The 23,971-nt window shown below is 55.2% G+C and overlaps 8 protein-coding genes across 8 annotated transcripts; 5 read left to right on the forward strand and 3 right to left on the reverse strand.

Annotated features, from left to right (window-relative positions):
- Positions 1-1,189: 1,189 nt before the first annotated feature.
- Positions 1,190-2,241, forward strand: EsH8_V_000751 (uncharacterized protein; the record flags this gene model as incomplete). The annotated part of the gene is made up of 2 exons (XM_083273267.1): positions 1,190-1,215; positions 1,296-2,241. 2 exons carry the CDS (start codon positions 1,190-1,192, stop codon positions 2,239-2,241), a joined length of 972 nt encoding a protein of 323 aa, XP_083125982.1.
- Positions 2,242-2,476: 235 nt separating this feature from the next.
- Positions 2,477-3,625, reverse strand: EsH8_V_000752 (exosome non-catalytic core subunit RRP4; the record flags this gene model as incomplete). The annotated part of the gene is made up of 2 exons (XM_083273268.1): positions 2,477-3,302; positions 3,420-3,625. The coding sequence occupies 2 exons, from the start codon at positions 3,623-3,625 to the stop codon at positions 2,477-2,479; spliced, it is 1,032 nt and encodes a 343-aa protein (XP_083125983.1).
- A 742-nt stretch (positions 3,626-4,367) lies between these two features.
- EsH8_V_000753 (uncharacterized protein) lies at positions 4,368-4,726 on the reverse strand (the record flags this gene model as incomplete). The annotated part of the gene is made up of 2 exons (XM_083273269.1): positions 4,368-4,549; positions 4,612-4,726. 2 exons carry the CDS (start codon positions 4,724-4,726, stop codon positions 4,368-4,370), a joined length of 297 nt encoding a protein of 98 aa, XP_083125984.1.
- A 310-nt stretch (positions 4,727-5,036) lies between these two features.
- On the forward strand, positions 5,037-6,763 carry EsH8_V_000754 (Adaptor complexes medium subunit family-domain-containing protein; the record flags this gene model as incomplete). The annotated part of the gene is made up of 3 exons (XM_083273270.1): positions 5,037-5,080; positions 5,133-5,552; positions 5,611-6,763. The coding sequence occupies 3 exons, from the start codon at positions 5,037-5,039 to the stop codon at positions 6,761-6,763; spliced, it is 1,617 nt and encodes a 538-aa protein (XP_083125985.1).
- A 740-nt stretch (positions 6,764-7,503) lies between these two features.
- Positions 7,504-8,867, forward strand: EsH8_V_000755 (ACP S-malonyltransferase; the record flags this gene model as incomplete). Its single annotated transcript, XM_083273271.1, has 2 exons — positions 7,504-7,675; positions 7,774-8,867. The coding sequence occupies 2 exons, from the start codon at positions 7,504-7,506 to the stop codon at positions 8,865-8,867; spliced, it is 1,266 nt and encodes a 421-aa protein (XP_083125986.1).
- Positions 8,868-9,424: 557 nt separating this feature from the next.
- Positions 9,425-10,187, forward strand: EsH8_V_000756 (uncharacterized protein; the record flags this gene model as incomplete). The annotated part of the gene is made up of 2 exons (XM_083273272.1): positions 9,425-9,475; positions 9,645-10,187. The coding sequence occupies 2 exons, from the start codon at positions 9,425-9,427 to the stop codon at positions 10,185-10,187; spliced, it is 594 nt and encodes a 197-aa protein (XP_083125987.1).
- Positions 10,188-10,521: 334 nt separating this feature from the next.
- On the reverse strand, positions 10,522-12,597 carry EsH8_V_000757 (AFG1-like ATPase-domain-containing protein; the record flags this gene model as incomplete). The annotated part of the gene is made up of 2 exons (XM_083273273.1): positions 10,522-11,483; positions 11,544-12,597. 2 exons carry the CDS (start codon positions 12,595-12,597, stop codon positions 10,522-10,524), a joined length of 2,016 nt encoding a protein of 671 aa, XP_083125988.1.
- A 1,561-nt stretch (positions 12,598-14,158) lies between these two features.
- On the forward strand, positions 14,159-18,454 carry EsH8_V_000758 (Nup133 N terminal like-domain-containing protein; the record flags this gene model as incomplete). The annotated part of the gene is made up of 4 exons (XM_083273274.1): positions 14,159-14,497; positions 14,549-14,618; positions 14,670-18,092; positions 18,144-18,454. 4 exons carry the CDS (start codon positions 14,159-14,161, stop codon positions 18,452-18,454), a joined length of 4,143 nt encoding a protein of 1,380 aa, XP_083125989.1.
- Positions 18,455-23,971: the final 5,517 nt, after the last annotated feature.

The raw sequence follows: 23,971 nt of genomic DNA on the forward strand, positions 1-23,971 counted from the left end.
CTTAGGGAAGCACCAGGCTGACAGCTGTAAAGTGGTGTCTGGTTTGACAGGGGCGGCACTTTGAGGCTTTGGTGTCCTCAGGCATGGACAGTATGGCAGTCAGCTTAGCATTAGGAGCCAGGCACTTGTTGCCAGTGGGCACGCAGTGCTGGGGTGGGTGCCTCGGAGGTGCTTGGACAGGTTGCAGCAGTGTTGTGGCGCACTACATGACTGTCCGAATTGACATCCTTTAGCGGACAGGCCCCTGAGATCAAGCCTGCAAAACAAAGCTTGTACAGGTGCCGTCATAGAGAAGTGCCCGATGGCTTTGTGTGCCTCAGATGGTTGGTGGCGTAGCGGTGGTGGTGGGGCTGAGTCAAGCAGAGACAACAGTGATTCATGCCGGCCACGGCACCTCATAGGCCACAGCCAGTGGGGGCACATGGTGCGGAAAGCGCATACAGAGTACAAATCACACCAGGCCGCTGACGCGATGCGCTAAACCCCACCATGCGCACCACTGACCTTCCCCTCGGAGTCGCGCTCCTGCCGAGTTTGCAGCGGAAGGAGGGGTGGAAGGTGGGATGTTTGATGGAGGAAGGGGGAGACTCGGAAAGCCCATGATTTTTTTGGTCTTGATTCAAGCCATCCATTTTGTCACCGAGACGCCTCCCGAGTCCAAGGTCTCTCTGTCAGTCTTGAAAAGGGTCCAGTCCAGTCTTCCGCGCCACGTCGGCCTCTTTATCTTCTCTTTTCCTTGTTCACCTTGACCAACAACAAACCCCTCCACCTCGGAATCCTATTTTGTCTTCTAGAACCCGCTCCCGGCCTACCACTGCATATCACGGCTCCTATCTTCTTCCTGCAACCTCCACCTCCGATTTAGCCCCCATACATGAGCCGACTCTCGCATGCCGTACGCCAGTCATTATTAATTGCCCCGTCTCACTTGTGATCCCGAACGGACCGTACCTATCGTTATCGCCGCGGGCCCTGATTTGGATTGTTAATCACCCCTCCAAACTCTAAACAAAAGATAAAAAAAAATAACAGGTCCCCAAAAAGTGCTAAAGAAGACGGGGACAACCTCGTCAGCATTGCGCAATAAGGACCCTTCGCAACGCAACCTCGTTCGATCGGCCGGCTGCCAGATCTGATCTCAGAGTTTCTATTTCTTCAAACGCATTTTCAACCACTACAGTCACCCGTCATGACGAAACTCATTCTCTCCACGGGGTTTGTCGCACTTCCCACTTCTTCCCTAAAAGATTTGTTTTGCGCACTGAAGCTGATTGGTGATCCCCCGCCTTGCACAGAAACATTGTCTCGGGAGGCCCCTCCATAATCCGCAAACCGGGTGCATACAGATCAAACCTCGAACTCACCAACTCGCTGCGAAGCAACTTCCTCGCTGCTCAGCAGGACTACTCACCCGTTGAAGACTCATCGCCGATCGAACCAAACGGAAATGGGACTCTGAACGGCCATTCGAATGGCTTCTCCCACGGCTCCGGCCGGCCCCGCATCGACGTGTGGACCGCCCGCGAGAACGACGCACTCTACATCCCGCGTATAGATTGGTCCTACTCTGGCCTGCAGGAGGAGCCGGACAACTACGATATCACTGTGAAGCTCTTCTTCCTCCCCAACGCACCCGCACAAGACCGCGCCCGCTATGTTCAGGAAGCCCTGGACCTCGTGCGCAAGGAGCTGGGCCTGACGACAGTAGACTTGCTTATCGCATCCTTCCCCGGTATGTCCTTTGAGGGCGACTGCGACTGGGAGGCTGACAAGCGCAATGCCTCCCAGGGCAACATCGACGACGAGGCAGCGACGTGGACGGTACTCGAGGAGTTGTACCGCCAGGGCGAGGTGAAGGCCCTTGGCATCTCCGAGTTCGGCACGGAGAAGCTGGCCAAATTTATCAAGAAGGTCGACATTCGTCCGGCCGTCGACCAGATCAACATCAAGGACTGCTGCAGCGTGCCACCCCCGCTCATTAAGCTGGCCAAGACGGAGGGCGTTGAGCTGCTCGTTCACACCGACTGCACCGACATTCTGCCTGGTGGCACCCTCCGCGAACTTCTCGGCCACGGTCTGCAGGGCGCTGGCGTCCTCGCCGACCCCCTCGAAGGCGAGGAGGGTCTGGAAGGCGACCTCACACCGCAGTGGGTGGTCAAGTACACTGCTTTTGTGAAAGATCGCGGTGTCATTGAGAATAAGGGATATTTTGCTGGCGCTGAGCTCGTTGAAACCTCGTAATACGGCAGGGTTTGTCATGCTGCTGGAATTTTTTTATACCATGGCTGAACAATACGGCCCATAGATATACACTGCATAGCGTTTCTGATGTCTGGCGATCCAGGGTCTCTTTGACGGTTTATACGAAGCCCGTTTTTGGTATCTATTAGAATCCTTTCTGTTTTTTTCGCTCAAGACATTTCCTCAAGAACATGTCATTTAGCTTCGGCCGGCCTACTTATCCTTGATGGTGTGTCTATTCCTTCAGCAGAGCCTCGGACAGTCTCTTGCCCCTCTCACCTCCGAGATAGATGTCATCCTCGATGCTCTCCAGGCCCATCTCAACCGCCTCCTTGTAGCCCCTAACGACCATGTCCTCATCTACCCTCAGCCCGTTCTCCACCAGCGCCAAGATGACACTCCGTATCCGCGCGATCTCCCGCATCGTCTCATTATCGATCTTGTCGTTCTGGCTCGAGTAGACGTTGGCGCTGACGCTCTCCTCCATGCGGTTCAGCCCTACCGACTCGGACACCTCGCTCTCAACGTGTTTCATGATCCAGATGTATCCGTTCACGCCTAGTGTAACATGCACCTTGGCCGCACCCCTGGCGGCGTCCATGACCCACTGCTGCCTCTTCGCCCGAACGACGCCGCCGCCACCGCCCGTACCAGTCACGGCAGCGAACGCACCGTTGCGCAGCTTGCCGTACTTCAGGGACCGGGTGTGCAAGCTCGCGGCGCCGTCCTGGTGCAGTTGCTGCACCTCGGCGACGACAAGGTCACCCTCGGCGAAAAAGGAACGGATCTGGAGTTCGTCCGTGTCGGTGCGCTTGCGGAGGATGCCGCCGGGCAAGTTGATGGCCGAGATTTGGAGGATGGCGAGTTGCGAGGAGCCGACGTCGACGCGCCAGCGCTTCGCCTGGACCTCGACGATGCGGCCGACGACGAGGTCACCAATTTCCGGTGTGTAGCGGGCGCGGAGAGGTCGCACGGAGAGGAGCTTGTTGGTGCGGGTTACGGTGCCGGCGACGGAAGAGATGATTTCGGTTGTGGTGGGGGTTATGTAGGTGCCGTGGCCTCTGTTTGATTTGTTACTCTGCAGTTCCTTTATTTATTCGGCATTACGCATGTGAAAGACGCCGCGAGAAGAAGGGGGTAGGTGAGGGGTAGGAGGCGGTTGCGAGAGGCAGACAAACCTCATCCATTGGGGGTCGTCGGTGATGATTTCACCGGGTGTGACGATCTCGTAGTTGTCGCCGCGGGCGCGCTTCGCAGGACGCATAGAGATGTCACCCTCAATATCGGCGCCGCCATCGGAATCTGAGTCGGAGTCGGCGGCATGGTGTGCTGGGGGCTTGTGTTGTGATGCCGTCCCCCTCGGGGCGAGGATTGTGATGGGCATTTTTTTTATTTTCTTTGGGTGGTTGACGGCAACGGGGCCGTGGGATGAAGCGACGACGGCACTTCCGAAATCAATGTTTTGAGTCCTTTCGATCACTTCTGCAGCCGACGGGTTTAATTGGGCGGCCTCGTTGGTCCGATCGCAAAGACGGCTGGGTTTCGTCGTGGTTTCGTGGTTTTGTGGTTAAGTCGAGATTGACAGGTGCAAAGAATTTTTGGTGAAGCTTTGGAGGGGCAGATTAGAACATGCGGTTGACGGATAGCGACACCAGCATCCACGCATGCAAGCTTTCCAGCAACCCAAGCTCAAAAATAGATGGGTTGTTTTGAAGACATTGACAGTTTTACAATTTAATAGTAGATTATTATTTTTGAAAAATAATAGTAAATTTATATTGTACAGTTTAGAGCCGCCTTTAACCCGACGCGAAGGTTTTGCTGCTGGGCGTCTAGCTGCGTGTATGATCCGCAGCATGACCAGCCCGGCTTAAAACGACCAGCACGGCACCGGTTGAGCTCTTAGTGGCATCTCCTCCGGCCAGTCTCTTCGAACGTTCCGTCGACCCCTATTCGAGGCGAGTTTCTGCGCTTCCGTCCGTCGCCGGCGATCCTAGATGAACACTGGCGGCCAGGTAAACACCCGCGGCATCCTACAGCCCCCAGCCTCGCCAACGTCCATTATGAATGTGTGATTTGAGTGGTGTTGATGGATCGAGGTTCTCCCTTCCTTTGCTGTGTTTCTTTTACCGAAACAACCTCCACAGGCCGAGGTAGGCCAATCCCATCGAGATGCTGGCGACGCCCAGCTTGCGGCTCCCCATTCCGAACATCGACTTGGACTTGAGGATGGCAGCACGTTGTCTTTCAAGATGGCCCATGCCAGAGAGATAGTTGTACGCTGCGAGGCCGAGAAATGCGCTACCTCCTACACACAGCATCGTCGCATTAGCATGCCAACATTTCGCTGTACAAGACTGGGGTCCTCACCAATCACTCTGCACGATGTGCAATCATCGCCACGATCCTCACGCAGGAGGGTATCGAGGTTCTCGGGCTTATCGAGGGTTCCCACGGTGGGTATTTTGTCTCCTCCTCCGATCATGACGGCGGCTTCTTAAAGTTCGACCTGAGAATGTTCTGCTGATCGTCAGGTGCTTTTGCGACGAATAGCTACCCTGATGTATTACAGCCTGGAAGCTTTGGATGGGCGGCAGGGTTGTGGCGCATCTGATTGGCTGGGGCCAGCCGGTCCCCCTTGCACTAACATTTAATTTCATCATCGGGCATGTGCGCCGCGGAAGCGTAGTCCCTGGCCGTGAGCTCCAGCCAGCATTGACGTGCTGTCACCGATAGGAACCTCCCCCACCTTCGACAACCACGGCGCAGTCTCGACTCCAATGCCGACTTGAACGATGAACGGCGTTATTGAGGCGCTGCATATCTACGATGAGCACAAGTCCGTCATTTCCCAAACTCTATATCGAATAAGCCAAGCTGACAGCGCGTAGCCATGCCATCCTGTCGCACACGTACACCTCCCGCCCGCTATCGGCACAGCATCTTTTGCCCCTCTACCTAGAACATCCTGCGCCTCGCCCGAACCTGATATACCTCCCGAACACGAACCCACCGACGCTCGTCTTCAGTCTCAAGCATGCCAACCTCCTGTTCCTAGCGACCTCGTCGTCGGAGATCGAACCCCTCCTCGTACTCGAGTTCATACATCGTATCGTCGATGTGTTTGAAGAGTTCCTCGGCGCCCCCCTGCTGGCGCACAAGATCGAAAACAGCTATGATGTCGTCGCGCAGCTTCTCAATGAGATGTGCGATGCCGGCACGATCAACACGACGGAGCCGAACGCGCTGAGGGACTTGGTGGAGGTGGAGGGCTGGATGGGCAAACTGCTCGGCAGCATTAACCTGCCAGGGTCAGGAATAATACCCACGAGGTTGCAGTGAGGATATAGAGCTGACAATAACGTGTAGGAAACCTGGAAATTTTGGCACGAGCTTTGCCAACCCGAGCGCGCCGTCATTAATTGCCTCGAATATCCCGGCATTACCTTGGCGCAGAGCCAACGTGCGGCATACCTCCAACGAGATGTATGCAGACATTGTCGAGACACTGACTGTCACGCTTGCGCCTTCAGGGAGACCATTGGCCGCATTCTCAAACGGGACGATAGCCTTTACATGCAAAGTGTCCGGTATGCCTGACATTGTCATGTCATTAACGAGTCCATCTGGAAAGCACAACTTGGCGGGCTTTATGGACCTGCCTGTGTTTCACCCATGTGTTCGCTTAGCTCGGTGGAAGGAACGGCCTGGCGAGCTCAGCTTCGTGCCGCCAGACGGCCGATTTATCTTGGCCAGCTACGAGGTCGATCTGCTACCGTTCAGCAATGGTAAAAATGGCAACTTGGGCTCAAGTAATCTCAAATTGCCAGTCAACATTGAGATGAAGACAGGACTGGGTCCCCTGGGCTCCGACTTCGAGGTACGACTACATGTGAACAAGGTCTTGGGCACAACTGGTCCCTCGTCGGCAAGAGGCGGAGGCGGAGCAGGTCGGGGATTTGGAGGTCCTCATACCGGCACACCGGCGTCCCCTTTGATGGAGGACCTTGTGGTCACGGTACCCCTTCCGGTTGAGGTTAGAAATCTGTCAGAACTGCGGCCGAGCAAAGGAGATGCGAGCTTCAACCCGGGCGAAAGGATACTCGAATGGCACGTTCCAACAAAGGAATTGTCAGCTGGCACGTCATACTATGGCCTCAGGTGTACTGTCGTGGGACAGCTGCCTGACGAGGATGACGAGGAACTCGATCCTACTGGGTTCGGATTTGGAAAGTCGTATGGCTACGATGAACCCTACCAGAGCAGTCCAGTACTGACTAAGAAGGCTGCCGAGGGTGGGGACGATGAGAAGGAGTCCAAGAAGGTGGCGCAAAACAAGATGCTGATGCCCAGCTCGGCATCGGTAAGCTTCTCAGTCAAGGGATGGCTGCCGAGCGGTCTCAAAGTGGAGAGCATCTTGATCGACCCGCGGAAGAGCAAAGGGTTAGGCGAGGGCGTGAAGCCGTACAAGGGCGTCAAGTACTTGACGGTCAGCAAGGGCGGTGTAGAAACGCGGTGTTAGTTGGCATGACATAGCAATATAAAATAATGAGAATCAAGTCGAAAGATATCCTAGTTCATGGGCTTTTCACATGCTTATGGATTACTAGCCTCAACGGCTAGTGAAAAACTAGCAATAATCCAACTTTGCGGTCTAGGTATCTACAGCAATTTTCTTAGACACATTTGCAACGTCAGAGGCAAGACTGCAGTGAATGATGAGAATTCGTGCCCATTGAAGATAAGGTCACATGCTGATGTGTGACTCGGTCTCTAGCAAAAGGTCAGCAATGATTGACCCCCTGGTCCCTGAGGGTGATCCAGTCTGCTCCAACACCCCACTCCCGGCGCAGCGGAACCCGAGCACGCCTGTAAAGACTGCTAAAGACCACCTGCAATCGCGGGGTACTCCAATCCCCAGCATTCCTCAATGTCGACCTCGGGACTCTCGGCTAGTGGCGGCCGCTAAGAACGTCCTCCAGTCATTGGCGCCTCCAGCCAGGCCTGGCGTCATGGTTCGACCGCCAGTCCATCAGTGCGCACCACATTCCCCTAAAAGGCAAGTCACGGACGGCCACGCGGGCGGTGCTTGGTTTTGTGACACATTTTCGAACCCGTCGCAAACTGCAGACCCCTCCTTTTAGTCCTTTTCTATAATTTCTTCTGGAACACTCTACCGCCAGCGTCTTCAAGCGTCGTGGAAACTCCCATGATCGTCACCATCTAGCTGCCCCAGCTCGCAATTGGCCGGCGCCACTGGTCATGACTGCAGCTCCCGGAGCTCATACGCTTCGCAGAGGCGCGGCCGTCTGGGCCGATGGGCTCGGCTTCCTCGGCCGCGAACGCGTTGCGTCACGTAATCGGGTTTTAGAATCGAGCCGCCGCTATGCCTCGTCACAAGGAAAACGGCCGCGGACAGCACTCTTCTTTCCAGGTTCGTGTGATCAGCAGCTGTGGTCGAGATACTGGGCGGGGAAGGGAATGCGAGGTTTCCGTCGCAAGCCTAAGCTGACACCGTGTAACACCGCGCAGGCCAAGGAGTTCAGAAGGTTGGTATGATAACGCCATGGCTCGAGGCCTTCCCTAGGACAGCGAAGCCCATCCTCGAGGAGATTGACCACTACATGGGCTTCAAGCTCTCCGACATCATCGCCGACGGACCCAGCAAGCTGCTGACAAAAACACCGAACGCCCAGCCGGCCATTATGGCGACCTCGATCCTGATCCTCCGCATCCTCGAGCGCGAGTTCAACTTCGATATTTCCCAGCGCGTGGACGTTACGCTAGGTCACTCCTTGGGGGAATTTGCGGCGCTGGTGGCGGGCGGGTACATCGAGTTTGAAGACAGTCTCTACCTGGTCAGGAAACGCGCCGAGGCCATGGCGGAGGCGACGAAAAAGGCCGTGGACGAGTACGGCGGCGAGTATGGCATGGTGGCCATCGTCACGGAGCCCGAGTACCTGGGTCCGTTGATCGCGGCGATTCACGACTTTGTAGGCCACTCGAGCGCCGGGTCCAAGGGAGAGAGCTCCGAGAACGTGCCTCCCATTGAGCAGGTGTCCATCGCCAACATCAACAGCAAGAACCAAATCGTGCTAAGCGGTAATATTGAACGGATCAAGATGCTATCGACGCACGTGAGGCAGTTTCTGGGCCACGACCCTCGGGCGGTCAGGCTGAACAGCGACAGTCCGTTTCACAGCCCACTAATGAAGCCCGCCTTTGGGACGATGAAGAATATCCTTGCGAAGAAGAGCCGGGTGAAAGGGCGCGAGGGAGAAGATATCATCACATTCCCGGGTAGGTTGCCGTGTGTGAGCAACGTGAGCGCGCGGCTGTTCGAGAGCAGAGAAGACATCAAAGACCTGCTGTCGAGGCAGTGCCTAGACACGGTGCGGTGGTGGGACAGTATTAAGTATCTCGACCAGGAGGAAAAGGTGAGGCGGTGGATCGGTATCGGACCGGGAAAGGTTGGACGGAACCTGGTTGGCAAAGAGGTGGGAATGAGAGGGAAAGACTCGGTCAAAGGTGGTGGTGTTTGGGCCATTACAGACCCGAGTGAGGTCGAAGAGGTGCTAAGGGGGCTGGAGGAAACTGAGCAGGTGTCGGACGAGGAGATTGGCTGAGAGAGGTGAGGTTTACAACCAAGGACCTTGGATGCTTTTACGTGCGCTTTCGGGGTTCTTTCAAGGCGCTGTTCATTGTTACTATTACGACGGGTAATGTACTTTGCTGCCATGACGATAGTTGGGAGTAATGGTGTGGGCTGCGTGTAACATCACTTTGATATGGAGGCCATTTACGGTTGATACAAAATATATTTCATCTACTAGAAGCTGGCTAAGTTTCCATGCATCACATGGAATTTCGAATTTCTGTTTCGGCATATCTTGCATTCCTACAGAGGCTCAATCCAGGACATGAAAGCTGGTGGTGTCATTGACCCCTGATAGTGGTGCGGGGCAATTGAGCCAGCAAGGGACCCAGAAAAATAATTAAGCTCCCGCCTACAGCAGCTAAGGTACCTGACCCCCAGCTCTCTCCAACCTCAGCCTCCAACGTTCTGCTCAGAACAGCATCCGCCCTCGAACACCGTTCACATCGCATCGCACGTCCTCCACCAAGAACATCGGCGCCAGTCAAGCTACACGCCGCACAACAGAACACACGAACAAGCACACCAATGGCGACGGCAATTCCATCAATAGCCTGTATAGGCATCATCGGCCGCAACGTTCGTCTTAACCCCCCCTTCCTCCAAGTCCCATCACCTGCCTCCAGCCAGCTTGCCTCCTGCATGCGCCTCCGGCTCCAAGTCCCTTTTACTTTGCGTGGCTCCGTTTTTCTCCGCCGGGTTTCCTCCTACATCCTTCCACGAACATCCCTACTGACCATGACTCCAGAACAACCCCCTCCACGTCTCAATCTTCCCCTCCCACAACCCCTCAACAAACACCTTCGCGCCGTTCCGCACACCGCTTCAGTTTTCCCTTCTCCTGTCCTCGACCCTCGACATTTTCGAACTGCGCCATGGCAGCAGCAACTCGGGCGCAGGGGCCGGCGCCGGAGCCGGAGCAACGGGCCTGTCGGGCGAGGTCGGCCTCCTGCACTCGGTCGACGAGCGGCTCGCCGCGTACGGGTGGGAGACGAACACGGGTGTCAAGATCGTTGTGGTGGTGGACATGCGCGGGCGGAGGGTCGCCGGCGGCGCCGCCGATGCGGCAGCGAAGGGGAGGGGTGCCGTCGGACTGAGGGAGCAGGAGCTGAGGGTCGTGTTCCGAGCTGTGCAGAGCGCGTATGTGAGGCTGCTGCAGAACCCGTTCTATGACCCTGATGAGCACTCACCCGTCTCCGGTAGGGGTGGGAGAGTGATCAAGAGCAGGAAGTTTGAGGGGGAGATTCGGAGAGTCGGGGAGGCGTGGACGCCCGGTGTCACGGCTCTCTGAGTTGGGGTCTATACAGGGGCGGCCTCTTTTTAATACCTGGTTTTTTTGGGGGGGTAAGGAGAGGAGTTTTGGGCGTTTAGATAGGAAGACGGGAGGCCTTCGTACGCTTCGAATGTGTCTTTTATTCAAGGCCAGATAATACTGGCGCTGTAAGATATCAATCATATCAGACTCAATGGTCTCGGCGTCGTCCATGCGACGTATTCTAAATCCAGCATCGCCAAAATACCGGCTATGCTCCTTGAAGTGTTCTAATGCAATGGAAGGCAAGAACAAGACAGCTATATAATGGCCCAAAGAGTAAAGAAAAGGGAAAGGGTCGCGGTACAGCTTATCATCGCCTCGATGACTCTTCCGCCTGACGCTCCGCCTCCTCCAAGGCCTGCCGCCGTTCAATCACGAACTTGTCGGTCCCAAAGGGGCCGTCAATTGGCCTCGACGGCCCCATGGCCGCGTCCGTCTGCCTGCGGCCGGGTGGAAGAGGCTCGTCCCTACGAGGTCTGGACGGCGCGGAATTCTCCCAGTGCCGCGCAGTACGGGGGACGGGCGTCCACCACTCGTCGGGTTCGCCCTCCCTCGAGTGCCACGCAGTGCTGCACAGCTCCCACAGCCGGCTCGCGGCGCGACGGTACGCAAAGCGCTCGTCCTCGCCGATGAAGCCAGCTGTGTTGCTGAAATTCGGGCTCGCGGCACTGGCGTGCCCGAGGCGGCCAAAGTCCGAGTCTTGGTCCGGGTCATACTTTGATGTGGGGGAGTCCGCGTCGTAGTACGAGATGTTGGGCCGGAAGGGCGCGGCCTGGTCCTGGTAGACCTCGGCAATCGTCTCGGAGTGGATCGCGTCCGAGGATATGACCTCTTCGCCTTCGGCCTCGGAGGCCGCGGCCGCGGCGGCTGCGGCGAGTTCTTCCTGTGCGGCGCGAATGTCAGGGAAGAAGAGGTCGTCGGGACCCGTTTGGGCGCGGACGAATAGTTTGCATCTCGCCTCGTAGAGGGCGTCGAGAAGAGTGATGAAGCGGCGGGCTTCGTTCTTGTGGAGCGTGGTCATGGTCGGGACGTTGTCTATGATAAATGTGTGATAGGTGGATGCCATAGTGACGTAGTCTGCCGGCCCAAAAGACGCAGCTAGGGCATCAAAGTCCCAGTATGCTACACCGTTGTGTTGGCGCGGTATGGAGAGTGTGCGGCCATAGACGGTGAGGTTTGCTGGGGTCCAGGGTTGGGATAGGAAGTCTTCCAGCTCAGACATCCATTCGGAGGTATCGGGGATCAAGAAGTACTTGGCCGGTTTAGTTGTTTCTGCCAAAGTTAATCTCACTTGTTGCAAAAGAGATCAGAGAGATATGAGTGATAACGAACCTTCCTCGGCTTTGGCCATCTCTCCCACAACCCCAGTCCCCTCGATGGACGCTGGTTCGACAGGTATCTTTTCACCGGTCTCCCGACGGCGCCAGTCAGTGGCGCCTTCCATGTGCCAAAAGTCACATCTAGCCTTGAGAACCTCAAGGAATGCGGCAAAATCGTTTTGGCTGTGACGAGTGCCTTGGGAACGAGCCCCACCAAATAAAAGGCTTTTGAGGAAACCGTCGGAGGGAGCGACGGTGTACTCTACACCGATGGCCTTTTGTAGCTCTTCAGGCATGCGATTAGAAGAAGCGATGAGGACGCCGCCGAGATGGAAGAACGCGATGAATAAGTGGCTAAGAATCTTGCTGGCCGCGCGATCAGGGAGCTGGAACTCATCCAGGAACAGAATTGGAGACTCCTCAACAAGTTTCTTGGCAAGCCAAAGCATGGAGTACCCCTTTTCATTCCCGGACAGCTCTGGGTGAGATTGACGAAACTTTTCCAGTTGAGAGAAGGTGTACAGCATGAAGGTGTTGAAATGCCACCGTCTCTTCTTCTCTGTCGGCAAGCCCTGGGCCAGCAGGTCTATCAGCATGGACTTACCAACGCCGACTTCACCAGAGAGGAAAAGGCCTTTGGGCGAGTTGATAGCGATGGCCCCTTCCAGACTGGTCATGACATGGACGAGAGCGAGGGGATTAGATTCCTTTGGCCCTGGCATCGCCTTCTTCGCGAGGTTCTTGAACAGTGGATTGTCCCATATGGGATGGTTCGGCATAGCCAGTGTTGCCGCCGCCTCTTCGGGATCGCGGGCCTCGGGGATCTCGGCCACCTGCTGGAGGCGGTCGCGATAGTCGACTTCGGGAGCATAGTCTTTGAGTCGGCTGTAGAGCTTATGGAGGTGGATGGCCAACCTGTGTTGATCGGGGTCGGGAGAGAGGGTTTTGGTTGAGACCAGGGTGCGATACTTGACGAGAGGATCGGTAATGGCCATGGCGGTCGAGTAGCAACGGATGACCGAGGCCACCCGGCCAGGCTTGGCTCCCTTCATTCTATGGCCAATCATGGCCGCGTTTGTTGTTGCTTTTCTAGCAAACGCTCAAGTTGTAAAAATAATAAAAGGAAAGGGAGTGGAGTGAAGACTAGGAAATCTGTCGGCAATAGCCAGTATAGGATGCTGCTAGAGATGCTCGTCTCTCCCGGCTTGATTATGGCACTGCTGGTGCATATGGCAGTCAGCCAGACTTTCGTCGTGTAAGTCCGTTAGCAATCCTGGATTGGCTCGGCATGCATGGCAGCCATATACCTATGGCCTCTTGTCCACGAGATAAACTGCAGTGGAAGACGTAGCAGCCTGGAATCCGTGCTAGGCTGGTCCTACGTGTTGGCAACCGGTGATGGAGTTCCAAGGCTATCTACCGCTTTAACAGAGCGTGAAGAAATCAATGTATCCTCGGCGACAAGCTCATTCCCGGGGTCCTTTAATGAACGGTTCCCTACTCTGTGGCAACTTGCGTAGTTCCAATTTTGCCCCGACTAGTTTGCACATGCAACTCTGATCGTCCATGGAGCAACGGAGCAGCTACCTTTCCTCTCCGGAAGATGCAAGGTGGCCACGTCTGGCAGGCAATATGCCTCTTGTTTGGGAGGACCCTAAATGAAACTGAACCGACGACCCAGGGAATAGAGACAGTATCGTATGTGAGTTCATTGACGAGTCGCTTAAAGAATTGAGACTATTGGTTGTCCAAGCTCGTCAAGTCTTGCAACCAATTGTTGTCCTTGTGTGTTTCGGGGGATGTTTCCGGACCAGGAACGTAAGGAACCAAGGAACTTCAGTGAATGGAACCGAATAGTGATGGAATCGAAGTTGGAGGACACCCGATTGACCCAGAGGATCTTGATAACCGTTGGCTCTAAGTGTTTCCGGGAATATGAAAACAAGTGTAAATTTCTACAGTGAACGACTCAGGGAGGGTTAAGTGCTTGGTTGGTGGATATTTCACTCAGCACCTACACTAGACTCCAAAATTGGCTCTCCATTCAGTGCCGACCGACAATGGAGTGACGTTGTTGACTTGGTTTCTATGGCCCCACTTTCAGGGTCTCTTGTTCCCCCTCCCAATGCGGTGATCCAGCGGGCTCCAGCTCGATCGTGGAGTTGACCAATCAAATTCAGCCATCAAGCAACGAACGCGCCAAAGCAGGTACGTACTGGACCCAGGTACCCTCGTGCTGCAGTTTGCCTCTTGCGCCGCCTCAGCTGGCACACCTGGACCTGCACACCTGCCCTGACCTGCCTGCTCACCGTGGACGTGGAGCCCAACAGACGGCTACTAATAGTATACGGAAAGGGAGCTGGTGCTGCTGGTCCGTGCTTGGCAGATGCAGCAACCTTGTGTTTTTTTTCGACGAGGCCCAATCGATTGATGCTTCGTCACTCTCACATATTTGCTAAATCCGCTCTGCCACCTGCGTCTAGGCCTCCGCTTTCCTACCAATACCTTAGGCCACAGAATCCATCCTCGAAATGTTTTTCTGACCGGCATCCACCTATCCACGAACATCACCAGCATCACGGCGACCTCCTCCCCCAGTAATCAAGTCGCGCCCGGTCGCTCGACATCATGTTTTCTCCGTCCATGAACGAGGGCGGGCCGGCCACGGCAACGCGAAGCAGAAGAAGACAGCGACCGCCTGGCACCGAAAGCATTGCCCAGCAACCCAAAGCGAAGCGCCAGCGTATACCTCTGACCGAGCAGACATTTGTCAATCCTGATGCGTCCGCGCCGGTCCCCGAGATGTACGAGGTCAAGTCCGACAAAGTTGCGACGCTTGACACACGGCAGGACGGCATCGAGAACCAACCCCCCATCACACCTACCCCAAGAAAGGAGCTCAGTGTGCGCGCGAAAAAGCCAAAAGGAGGCGAACGGCCTTCCAAGGGCGATGGAAGTGTTGTTCTGGTACGTCAAACTCCGATCGCAGAATACCTTGGCTGCTAACAAGTCCCCCAGACGACGAACAACGCCTACACCGTGAGCAAACTCCCTGCACTGCCAGACCGCATCCGTGCAGATGCTTCAGGTATGTCCTCTGTCAAAAACGCGCGCTTCTGCGCCTAACAACCTTGTCAAGCCAAGCAACACGGCGGCATTTTTTCGAACGGTTACGCTCTCACTCTCACCCAAACTCACGCGATCGTCTGGCCATACACGACCCCTACTCAATCCCCCGAGACATTCACCTTCACCCTTCCATACCCCTCGAAACATGCTTCGGATCCTCTTCCCTTGGGATGCTTGGTATCACCATCGGCGTCGTCGACCGAGCCTGGTCTGGTCGTTGTTATGCCCGTTAGCGGGAAAATCGCTTACTGGGAATCCATCTCAAGCGCCGCCACTCTCGACTTCATTCGTCAACAACGACACGGTGTGGAGGGCTCGGTATCGGGCATGTTTTCCGGCGAAAACATCATTCAGATCACAAATGCCGAGTCCGCCGGCTTTGTTCTCGCCTTTAGCAGCGGTAGACTAGCTTACATGAGCGTTCGAGACGGCCACGGCAGACCTGCGATTTCGGTTCAATTTCTCCGGACGAACCTGGGAACCACGAATGGAGGAATTTTCGGCAGCATTCGCCATGCTCTAACTTCGATTGCCGGACGGGGTGACATCGCCGCCGTTCGAGCAGAGCGCACTTCAAGGGTTGGTGAGCGCAATGTCGTCGCTGCTACTTTGAAGGGTAGGCTGCATGCCTGGAAGATCCATCGTGGAGGGCATCACGACACCATCGTGGAGGCAGACATGCGGGAAGAGATTGTTGATGCTATTTGCGAAGTTGATCCTTCAGCTGGCGACTTTCACCACGAGACCTTCGAGGTTGTTGACTTCGCCTTCGTGCCCAAGGGTTTGGAAGCCAAGTACCGGGATATGAGCAGGCTTAGCGACGCCATGGCATCAGACGATGTCAGCCTGCAGCATCTTCTGCTCCTCGTCAGTCTCACGAAGAAGAGAGAGTCACATTACTCTTTGGTAGAGGTGATCCTGTCCCCCTCTTCTGCACAGGTCGGCATGGTCCGCCCTATATCTTCCTATAAGACCCGCTTCAGTCCTGCGAACCCACTGCAAGCTACTCGGCCTCGTCTGTATCTCCCCAGGCCGGCCCTTGTGGCTTTCCTTGTCTTCGATAAGGCAGTGGTGGTGGCGTCCATTGGCGTTACTCCGGAATCGCCTGATGCCCAGCTCCAGGAGGATAACCACATAATTCCTCCGACCTACGAAGATGTGATCAACCTTTCCGACAACAACCAATCCGAAATTCTTGGCTCAGGCTTCGAGGAGCCTCAAACAGCCAACAGCGGCCACGACGAGATAAGAAACCAACGTCAAAAGACAAAGAACCCAGCAGTTGTTTTGATGGTCCGAGGAACGGGCATCGTACGATTGACCACGACAGACATAGACAGATTTGGAAGTGACAAGCCTCCAGAAGTCACGCCAAAGAGCAAGCTTGAACAGGCTGTATTTTACGGCAACAAGCAAGATACCCCGCTAATTTTTGATGGAAGGAAGGGCGTTCAATTTTCCGACAAGGAGGTGGCAGAAGCTGCGCTGCAGCTAAGCCACGAGATCATGAGCTCATCAACACCACACATTTCGGCGCTACCGGCATCTTTGGAAGACAACCTCAGCAACCGCTGCCTCGCCCTGGAGCGGCTGATGCTACATCTCAAGACAACAAAGGTCAACTTGGACCGTCGTACTCGATGGCTCTTGCTTTCGCACGCCGAGAAGATGATGGTTTCTACGATTCTTTGGAAACGCCACGAAGCCTTCACAAACGAACGGCCTGCCAACGACAAGAAAGATTTGATTGCGGAAATCGTCGAGTTCATCCATCAGGACGAGAAGACGAAACCTAACCGCAGTGCAGGAGAGGTTGATCGTGTCAGGCATTGGTTTGTTCATGACGTTGGCAGGCTCGAGATTTTCATTGCCTGGGCCTACGAAGTGATCAAGTACATGTACAAGGATCACATCATGGATGATGTCCGCATTACCAGGCTCATGTATGAGGCCCAGCAAGTTAATCTTGTCGCTCTTATCACGGCTCTGGACTACCGGCAAAAGAAGCTTGGTTTCTATGGGCTTGAGGACGAGGAGTTGGATCTCGGCATTGTCCGCGAGAACTACGAGGGTTTGCCTGAACCCTGGACCGGGTGCCACTACATCTGCAACAACTTGAAGCGGCTACTTGAACTGAGTCACACGTGGCTCGACCAATACTACCCGCCAAAGGAGAAGCCCAAGGACAAGAAGAAGCAGCCGGATCCCGTACTCCTGGAAAAGATCAACTCGGAGATCTCTAATCTCACCGACCAGTACCTAGTGTCATTACTCGAGGCGTCTCGCTGGAACGCTGTGCAGCACGATACAAAGGCCCAGAAGTGGTCGGAGCACCTCACGAAGCTCTATGATTCGGATCGCAACGACAAGGTTCTTGCGCTGCTCCGCCTTGGTAAATGGGACGAGAGTATCAACATTGCCGAGAAGCACCGGTGCTGGAAAGCCCTAGCTCTGGCAATGATAGAGCAAATCAACAGCCTTAGGAATGAGGCGACTCTGTCAAGATCGCCAGCCGATGCCCGCGATCTCACCAGGAAGGCCGAGTTGAGGGAGGAGCAGATCGGCCAATACTTTGATAAGTACGGCGAGGCCTTTGCTTTCCCTACATATGAAATCCTGCTGGATAACGCCGGCGTCCAAGCCGTCTTGGACTTCACCCACGACGACCATGGGTTCAGGACAAAGTTCCTCCGCCAAAAACCCGAGCTTGCCAAGATCTCTTGGATCAACGACATACAAGGAGAGGATGACATAGATCATGCAGCGGAAACGCTTCTTGATCTGGGCCTCACCCGCGAACAGCAAGTGTGGAACAAGAAGATTGAATTAAGTCTTGGAAAGCTGGCGCTGATGGCTGGATCCCAAGAGTCATCCACATCCGATGTCTTTGGTCTGAAACGTGCGAGCAGCAGCAAGCCCAATGATTCGTCCAAGAATGAGGACAAGCTTGACGAAATCGACAATCAACTCGGCCTCATCAAGATCCAAGACCAGCTCTACGCACAAGTCTTCCCTTCCATTCAGACGGCCGTGGACGATAGCGCTGAGCTTCAACTAGCCATGGAGAATCACTGTGTGCATCTTCCGAAGAAACAGAAGGCTTTGATTCAGGTCTTCGAGAACAGCATGAAACGGCTCCTTAAGCACGAGGCTCTTGACGCCATGTCTCTCGTCGACCTGCTTACTCTTGTCAGCCTCCCACCTGAGACGGCCGCAGACATCGCCGACCCATTCTACCTCGCTCTCCTGGCTGCTTCATTCGGCCTTCAGGGCGAGGAGCTGAAGATGGCTAAGCGTCTCATTTGGCGACGCTGCTTCATCCGCGATGACTGGACCAAGCTCAACGATACCCAGTTAAAGGACGACTCTGTTGTTGAGGAAAAGCTTGCTAGCACCGCGCTCTTTAGTGCTCTTGCTTCTTGCTACCAACACCGTAGGTGCCACGCCCCAGTGTATACAAACCCAACCACTAACACCGCAACAGAAACGGTTGATTACCCTTTCCAGCCCTTCCGGCCATCAGACGCGCTAGGGGCGTTCACTGAAGACGTCGACAGCCGCTTTGCCTCCATGGAAAAGTCGTATAGAGACAAGCTACTTGACGCGATGAAATGGGAAGACTCGATTCTGCGCAAGTACATCGACAAGGCACGTCTGGAGGAGTGGACCCGCACGACAGCCGAGTCAGCCGAGGCTCTCGTTGCGGAATCAGTGGACGAGGCCACGAGAGCTGCGGCCGCCACGGAGGAGATTCCGGAGCAGCACACGAACGGGAAGACGAATGGGTTTCACTAGGAGTGAAGCATGAAAGCACCTCAGGAGACGGAAGTCTGGATAGGACATGGACTGAGTCTGACTAGATAGCCACTGATGTCACTCGTTATGATGGAATTTCTTTTGATTGTTTTGAGGTTTGGGTCTTGGTGTATTATACAGTCTTGAGGCTGGTTGTTGGGATCGTCTTTCGCCTGACAGTGCTACGGCACGAGGCACTTCTATTTCTTACTCTATTATTAACGAACTGGGACGGACGGGAGAAAAAAGACCAAGACCAAGATGCACACGGAACATCAACAAGAACAAACAATAACAACACTACGGGGAACTTTTTAAAAGAAAACACGCGGATGGAGGGGCGACTCTGGTTCAGGTTTATTTCATATTACTGCGTGCTGGTAATCAGTCCAATCACAGAACGTCAGCGTGTGTACGCGTCAAATGTTGATGTCTTGTCACACCTCCTCATCCTCGTCTATCGCACTCTCACTTGTCTCTCTCGCTCTGTCTCTGCCTCTTTCTGTCTCGTTGCGGGGGGGACGAGATGCCCCGAGTCCATGAAGCGGGAAAGACGCATTTTCCCCGACACTCCTTACCTGTTACTCACCCCAGACAGCAGTTGCGAACAAAGAGCTCCGGTCGCGAGTGACGTCAGGCAACAATGGGGAGTGCGCGCGCGCGCGTTCTTTTCCTCGAGAGGAGCCATAATTTTTATTTTATTTTTACTTTTTGGTTCCATGAGCTGTCGTCACGCCTTCCCAGGAATCAGATGTCGCCGCCCGCCCACTCAAGATGACACTCAATTGCGTGACGTAAATGACGGGGAGGGGGCCGGGATGGGGATTTGCATTGCTTTCCCGAAGCACTGGCCACGCGGGAGGAGAGAGGTTCTCCATTTTGAGGCTCGCAGCTCGGCCTGGCTTAAGGTGTGCCCAGAGAAAATGCCCAGGAAGAAAAAAACCAACCCCTCCTGCGATACAGGGATTTGCAGTATTGTTTAGGCATCGGCAGGCAGGCGGGTACGTCAAGTAATTAACCTATTGCGGCCATACCATTCGCATTCCAGAAGAACCCTTCAAGCTCTTTCTATCTCTCTATCAGACATCTCTCACTGTATGGGAATCTTCATTTCCATGGAGATACTGGTCAATGACGCGGCCATCGTTCCGCTTCGTTGTCGCAATTTGACTTGTTGCCAAGATGCGTTGAGTAAACAAAGAAACCTCGGAGGAACACTGCCGTTGAAAAGGCTAGGAATAAGTTTGCCGTGCGACAACTCTGATAAAGGACACGATTCATGCTATTGTAGTCCGTACAAGGCAACAAAGGCGGGACCTAACGCCTTTCACATGGACAAGCAAGCCACGGGGTGCCGAGGAAAGCGAGCCTCATCCTGGCAGTACTCACAGCGGCGGGCCTCTCTTGAGACATGACTTGCGAACTCCAAAAGGTGCAATGTGGGCCTTGATTCATCACGATGTCTTGGATGACTAGTGTTGGTCAGTCGGATTGTTGTTAGTTTTCGTCCTGGTGAGCCGTGACGAGAAGCAGCTCTTGAACGGAGGGGGAAAGGCATCGGGCCGGCTTGTGACACACGCTGAGGGCGGGTTTGTCGGTTCACGTCCTTGCCTTGTGGCTGTCACGAGCCACGCAAAAGGTGTAGTAAGACGGACGGGTTGACGGGAGCTGGTGATTGGATGACGGGTATGGATGGACGCGGGGAGGCCCGTGTGTGGTTGAGACTTGAAAGAGTTCTAGAGGATGGGGCAGCGTTTCATTTGAAAGGTTGGAGAATATCTCCGATGGTGAGGACGGCCAGCTGACGAGGGTTGTGGGAGGAGAAGTGAAACTGCAGGGCGGAAGGGAGCACGAGTGATTGGCTCGTCGAGCCGCGCCTGTCGAGAAGATGGTGGGAAGGGACATCGGATGATGGGTACGTCTGGCTGTGATGGGAGGTGGTAGGGTGGGAAGCAACCCGATGGCCCGCAGAGAGGCAACGCGCATCAAGCAACAGGCGGTTGGAAGCGGTGGCTGGCTTGCTACCTCGAAGGAATACCTGTTGGTCGACAACAGCAGCAGCAACAGTGCATGTAGAACGCCCAACGTGAAACGGGGCGGCCATTCACCGCATCTCGGGCGGCATCTCGGCGGTGGGTGCCAAACTTGCCGGGCTCTAACGCCGCTGCAGGTCCAGGCCGGTACGGGCAAGGTCCTGCTGCAGGAGGAGAAGCTATTGGCCAGCTTGACCTTCAAAAGAGGCAACGGGTGCAGGCAAGTGGGTTCTCGTTGGCGCTCCACGACGACTAGACGACTAATAGTGTGCCATTGGATATCGATGTGGGTTAACGGTTGTTTCTGGGCCATGGGTTATGCCCGTTGTGCCTTTGCCGAGAATGAGAGTTTTGCAGGATAAGCATTGCCATAGTATAATTGTGAGTAGTGCAGTGCAGTTGCAGGGTGCGGCGTTTATGCTGTGCGGTACATGCAACCATATTTGATGTACAAAAGAACGTCGAGCGCCGAGGGCTTGACAAGGTTTAGGCAGTGTTCGTCGCGAGAGGCTCATGAAGAGGCCACAGAGGCTTCCGAATCCCATCAAGTCTTGCGAGCTTATTTTGGAGATCGCCCAATTGCCGGTCAGCGAATTGGACATCTGGGTCTGGGATGCGTGCTTCAGCCTACTTCGGGTGTCTTCGGCTGGCGCACTTGTCACCACAACGTCGACACGCCACCTTCATCGTCTCCCTTTTGTTCAAAAAGTCAGACAGATCTTAGACTGCCAGTCACCCCTTGTTTGGTTGTTTCCCGGCTCCCTTGAAAGGGGCCGTCGACCGGATAGCGACTGTGAAGCGGGCCTGTTGCGACTAGGACATGGGATGCATCGTCCACGGGGACAAAGCGAGGTGTGCGGCGGAGGCAAACTAAGCCGTCCGCGGACCTCGATCCCCGCACAGGGCACACGCAGTGCATTTCCTAGGGTCGTCTCTAGCTCGGCTTTCCAATGCTGTTTGGGCTTGGTTCGACTTGGGATTACTGTTGAGCCCAAAGCAAGAAAGACGTTCAACAAGCTGGAGGGGATAGGCGCGAGCATGCCCCCCCCCCCCCATTTCCACCGGGGCAGCGTCGCGTTAGGCGGGCTATCCGCTGGCGTCTGCCGCGACCCTGGCTGGCTGCTGTGCAGTGTCAGCTCCTCCCATGGTTCGCGCGTAGCAGGCACGACGGCATGGTGCAGAAGGCTAGAGTGTGGAAGAACAGACAGGCAGGCGACGGGCGGGGGCGGCTGGATATCAGACGATGAGCGGCGATGCAGAGGGCGCCGGACATCCGCAATAGTTCGGATCTCCAGATAGGCGAAATAAAAGGTCGTGTTTGATTTGAGAATAAGACGAGACGAATACGGCGTGGGTTGCTCGAGCAAGGTCATATATCTCGTGGAGAAGGGGGGATACGGACGACGACAATAGAAACGTTGAAGATCGTACACACTGGACTGCAAATTGGGGCGACCGGGGACGATGTAGGCGACCCAAAAGCAGAAGTCGGCTCCGGTACATGCGAAATTGGTGGGAAATTGGGGGTGACGACAGGTACCAACCATGCGTTTGGGCTTGGCAACGAAAAGCCCACTGCTACCGGTCAGGCTGCTCCACCTGAGGTGTCGGTAAGGCAAGGTACCTTCCTTCCTCGACAAGTATCTTTTCGCTAGTCGGTGGTACGTACCTTGTTACCCTGGGCTCTTTCTCTTCTTCTACCGCGTCGAACCTCAGTACTCAGGCACTAGAACTTTTTTTCCCCTTTGTGAGGTGGGACGCCTCTGCCATCGGCTGGTCCGTGCTTTGATGGTGTCCGCCCAACTCCTCACGCCAGGATCTAGGTAGGTGGCATACCCAGATGGCATAAGGCCGTCAGGTCAGGGCCTGTCGTTGAAGGGATGCACTACTCAGACTCGTCCATTGCAACACAATCCGGAGGCAAGCTGAGCCCAGCAGGACCAGCTTAGGGCCGCGCTACAGTTTTGATCCCGTTTCTACACGTAAGAGATCCAATACGACCCGATTGCCATCTTTCTCTGCCAGGAGAAGCTTGTTGTGTGCTTCTAAGGGGAGGGGTTTCTACATACATAGAGAAAAAAAATTGGTTTCTTAGGGGGGTCGACTCTACATTTCTTCTCTCTTTTGGGTGTTCCCAACGCTCACCCCCCCAGGGTTCGGGGCCAAGCTCAAGGACCTTTTCCCACTCGCCGTGCCAGTCCGCAACGGCCCCCTCGTCCATTGAAATTAGATCAAATCCCCCTCGACCACCACCGACCACCCATACGGTCGTGGCTTTCTCTCCCTCCCCCCCTTCTCCAAACTTGAACCTGGACCTTGCTTGGCCTTGACCTTGCTTGACCTTGACCCGGACCTGATCTGACCCCCTTCTCTCACTGAAAGCGAAGTGTGGGCCGCGGTGAGCGATACATGGCAATTTTGGTCTCTAGGAAGTTGAGGCGTCGCTTGTAATTTCACCTAAACCGTTGACGACACCGCTCTACGGATATTGTAGCCGTCCTTCTCCCTCTCCTTCCTTTTCTTCCTCTTCTCTGCCTCTCTTCTCACCTCTCCCTTTCCCCCAATCGCTCCCTTTCGCCCCGACAAGCCTCGATCGGAGACGATTCACCGGCACAATCCGACAACGGCGAGGTACGACTCAGCCTTCGCACCGCCTCCCTTTCTGCCTCCTCGAGACACGACATTCCCCCAGCGACGGGCGGGATCAAGCATTGTGTCGGGCAGCCTATTCAAGGGAAGCAACCAGCAACAGCTACAGCCACGGTAGCGGCATCGACAGGACGAGAATAGGTCAATCCGCGTCAAGGAAGAGACAAATCCAACCCAAGGTGAGTGAGAAGCCGAAAGGCTGAGTGCTGCACAGCACAATGCGGCAACCAACGGATGGGGATGCCTCAGCACAAGCACACGCAAAACTGCACCCTGCACCCTGCACTCTGCATACCACACCCTGGACACCACTTGCAGCGTCGGCCTCAGGCCACAGCCCTGGCGACTCGTGTGCCCAGTCCAACCCGGCCCGGCACCGAGCCAACAGTTACCGCTCAGCACAGCACCATCCATAGCACCGCATAAGCACCACTCAACGGAGGAACCTGCCAGTAGCAGGCCTTGAAGCCCCAGCCCCAGCAGCCCAGCCCGGTCCAGCCCATCCTGTCCCTTCGCACTCCCCGTGCAGTGCATGTGGTCCGGGGGCGGATTACCCACTGTAATCACTCGCCTGCGGCTGCCATCCGTCCCTCTGCCCCAAAATCCGTCCATTCTCTCCCCCATTCATCCTTCCTTTCCCAAAACCTCTCCCAGCAACCACGCACCACCCCCTTCCCGTCTCGTCGGCCTGCTTTCGCACCCCCGAAAAAGTCGGCTCAGATGGGCATCGGGACATCGAGCAGATAGCTGACCTGCACCCTCATCATCCTTTTAGACGTCGTCTTTTTTTTTTTTGCATCCACCGAATCGCCAGACCGCTCCGATACCGATCCCG

The sequence above is a fragment of the Colletotrichum jinshuiense genome, chromosome 5 (genome assembly GCF_051148585.1).
Source record: "Colletotrichum jinshuiense chromosome 5, complete sequence".
Taxonomy (NCBI): domain Eukaryota; kingdom Fungi; phylum Ascomycota; class Sordariomycetes; order Glomerellales; family Glomerellaceae; genus Colletotrichum; species Colletotrichum jinshuiense.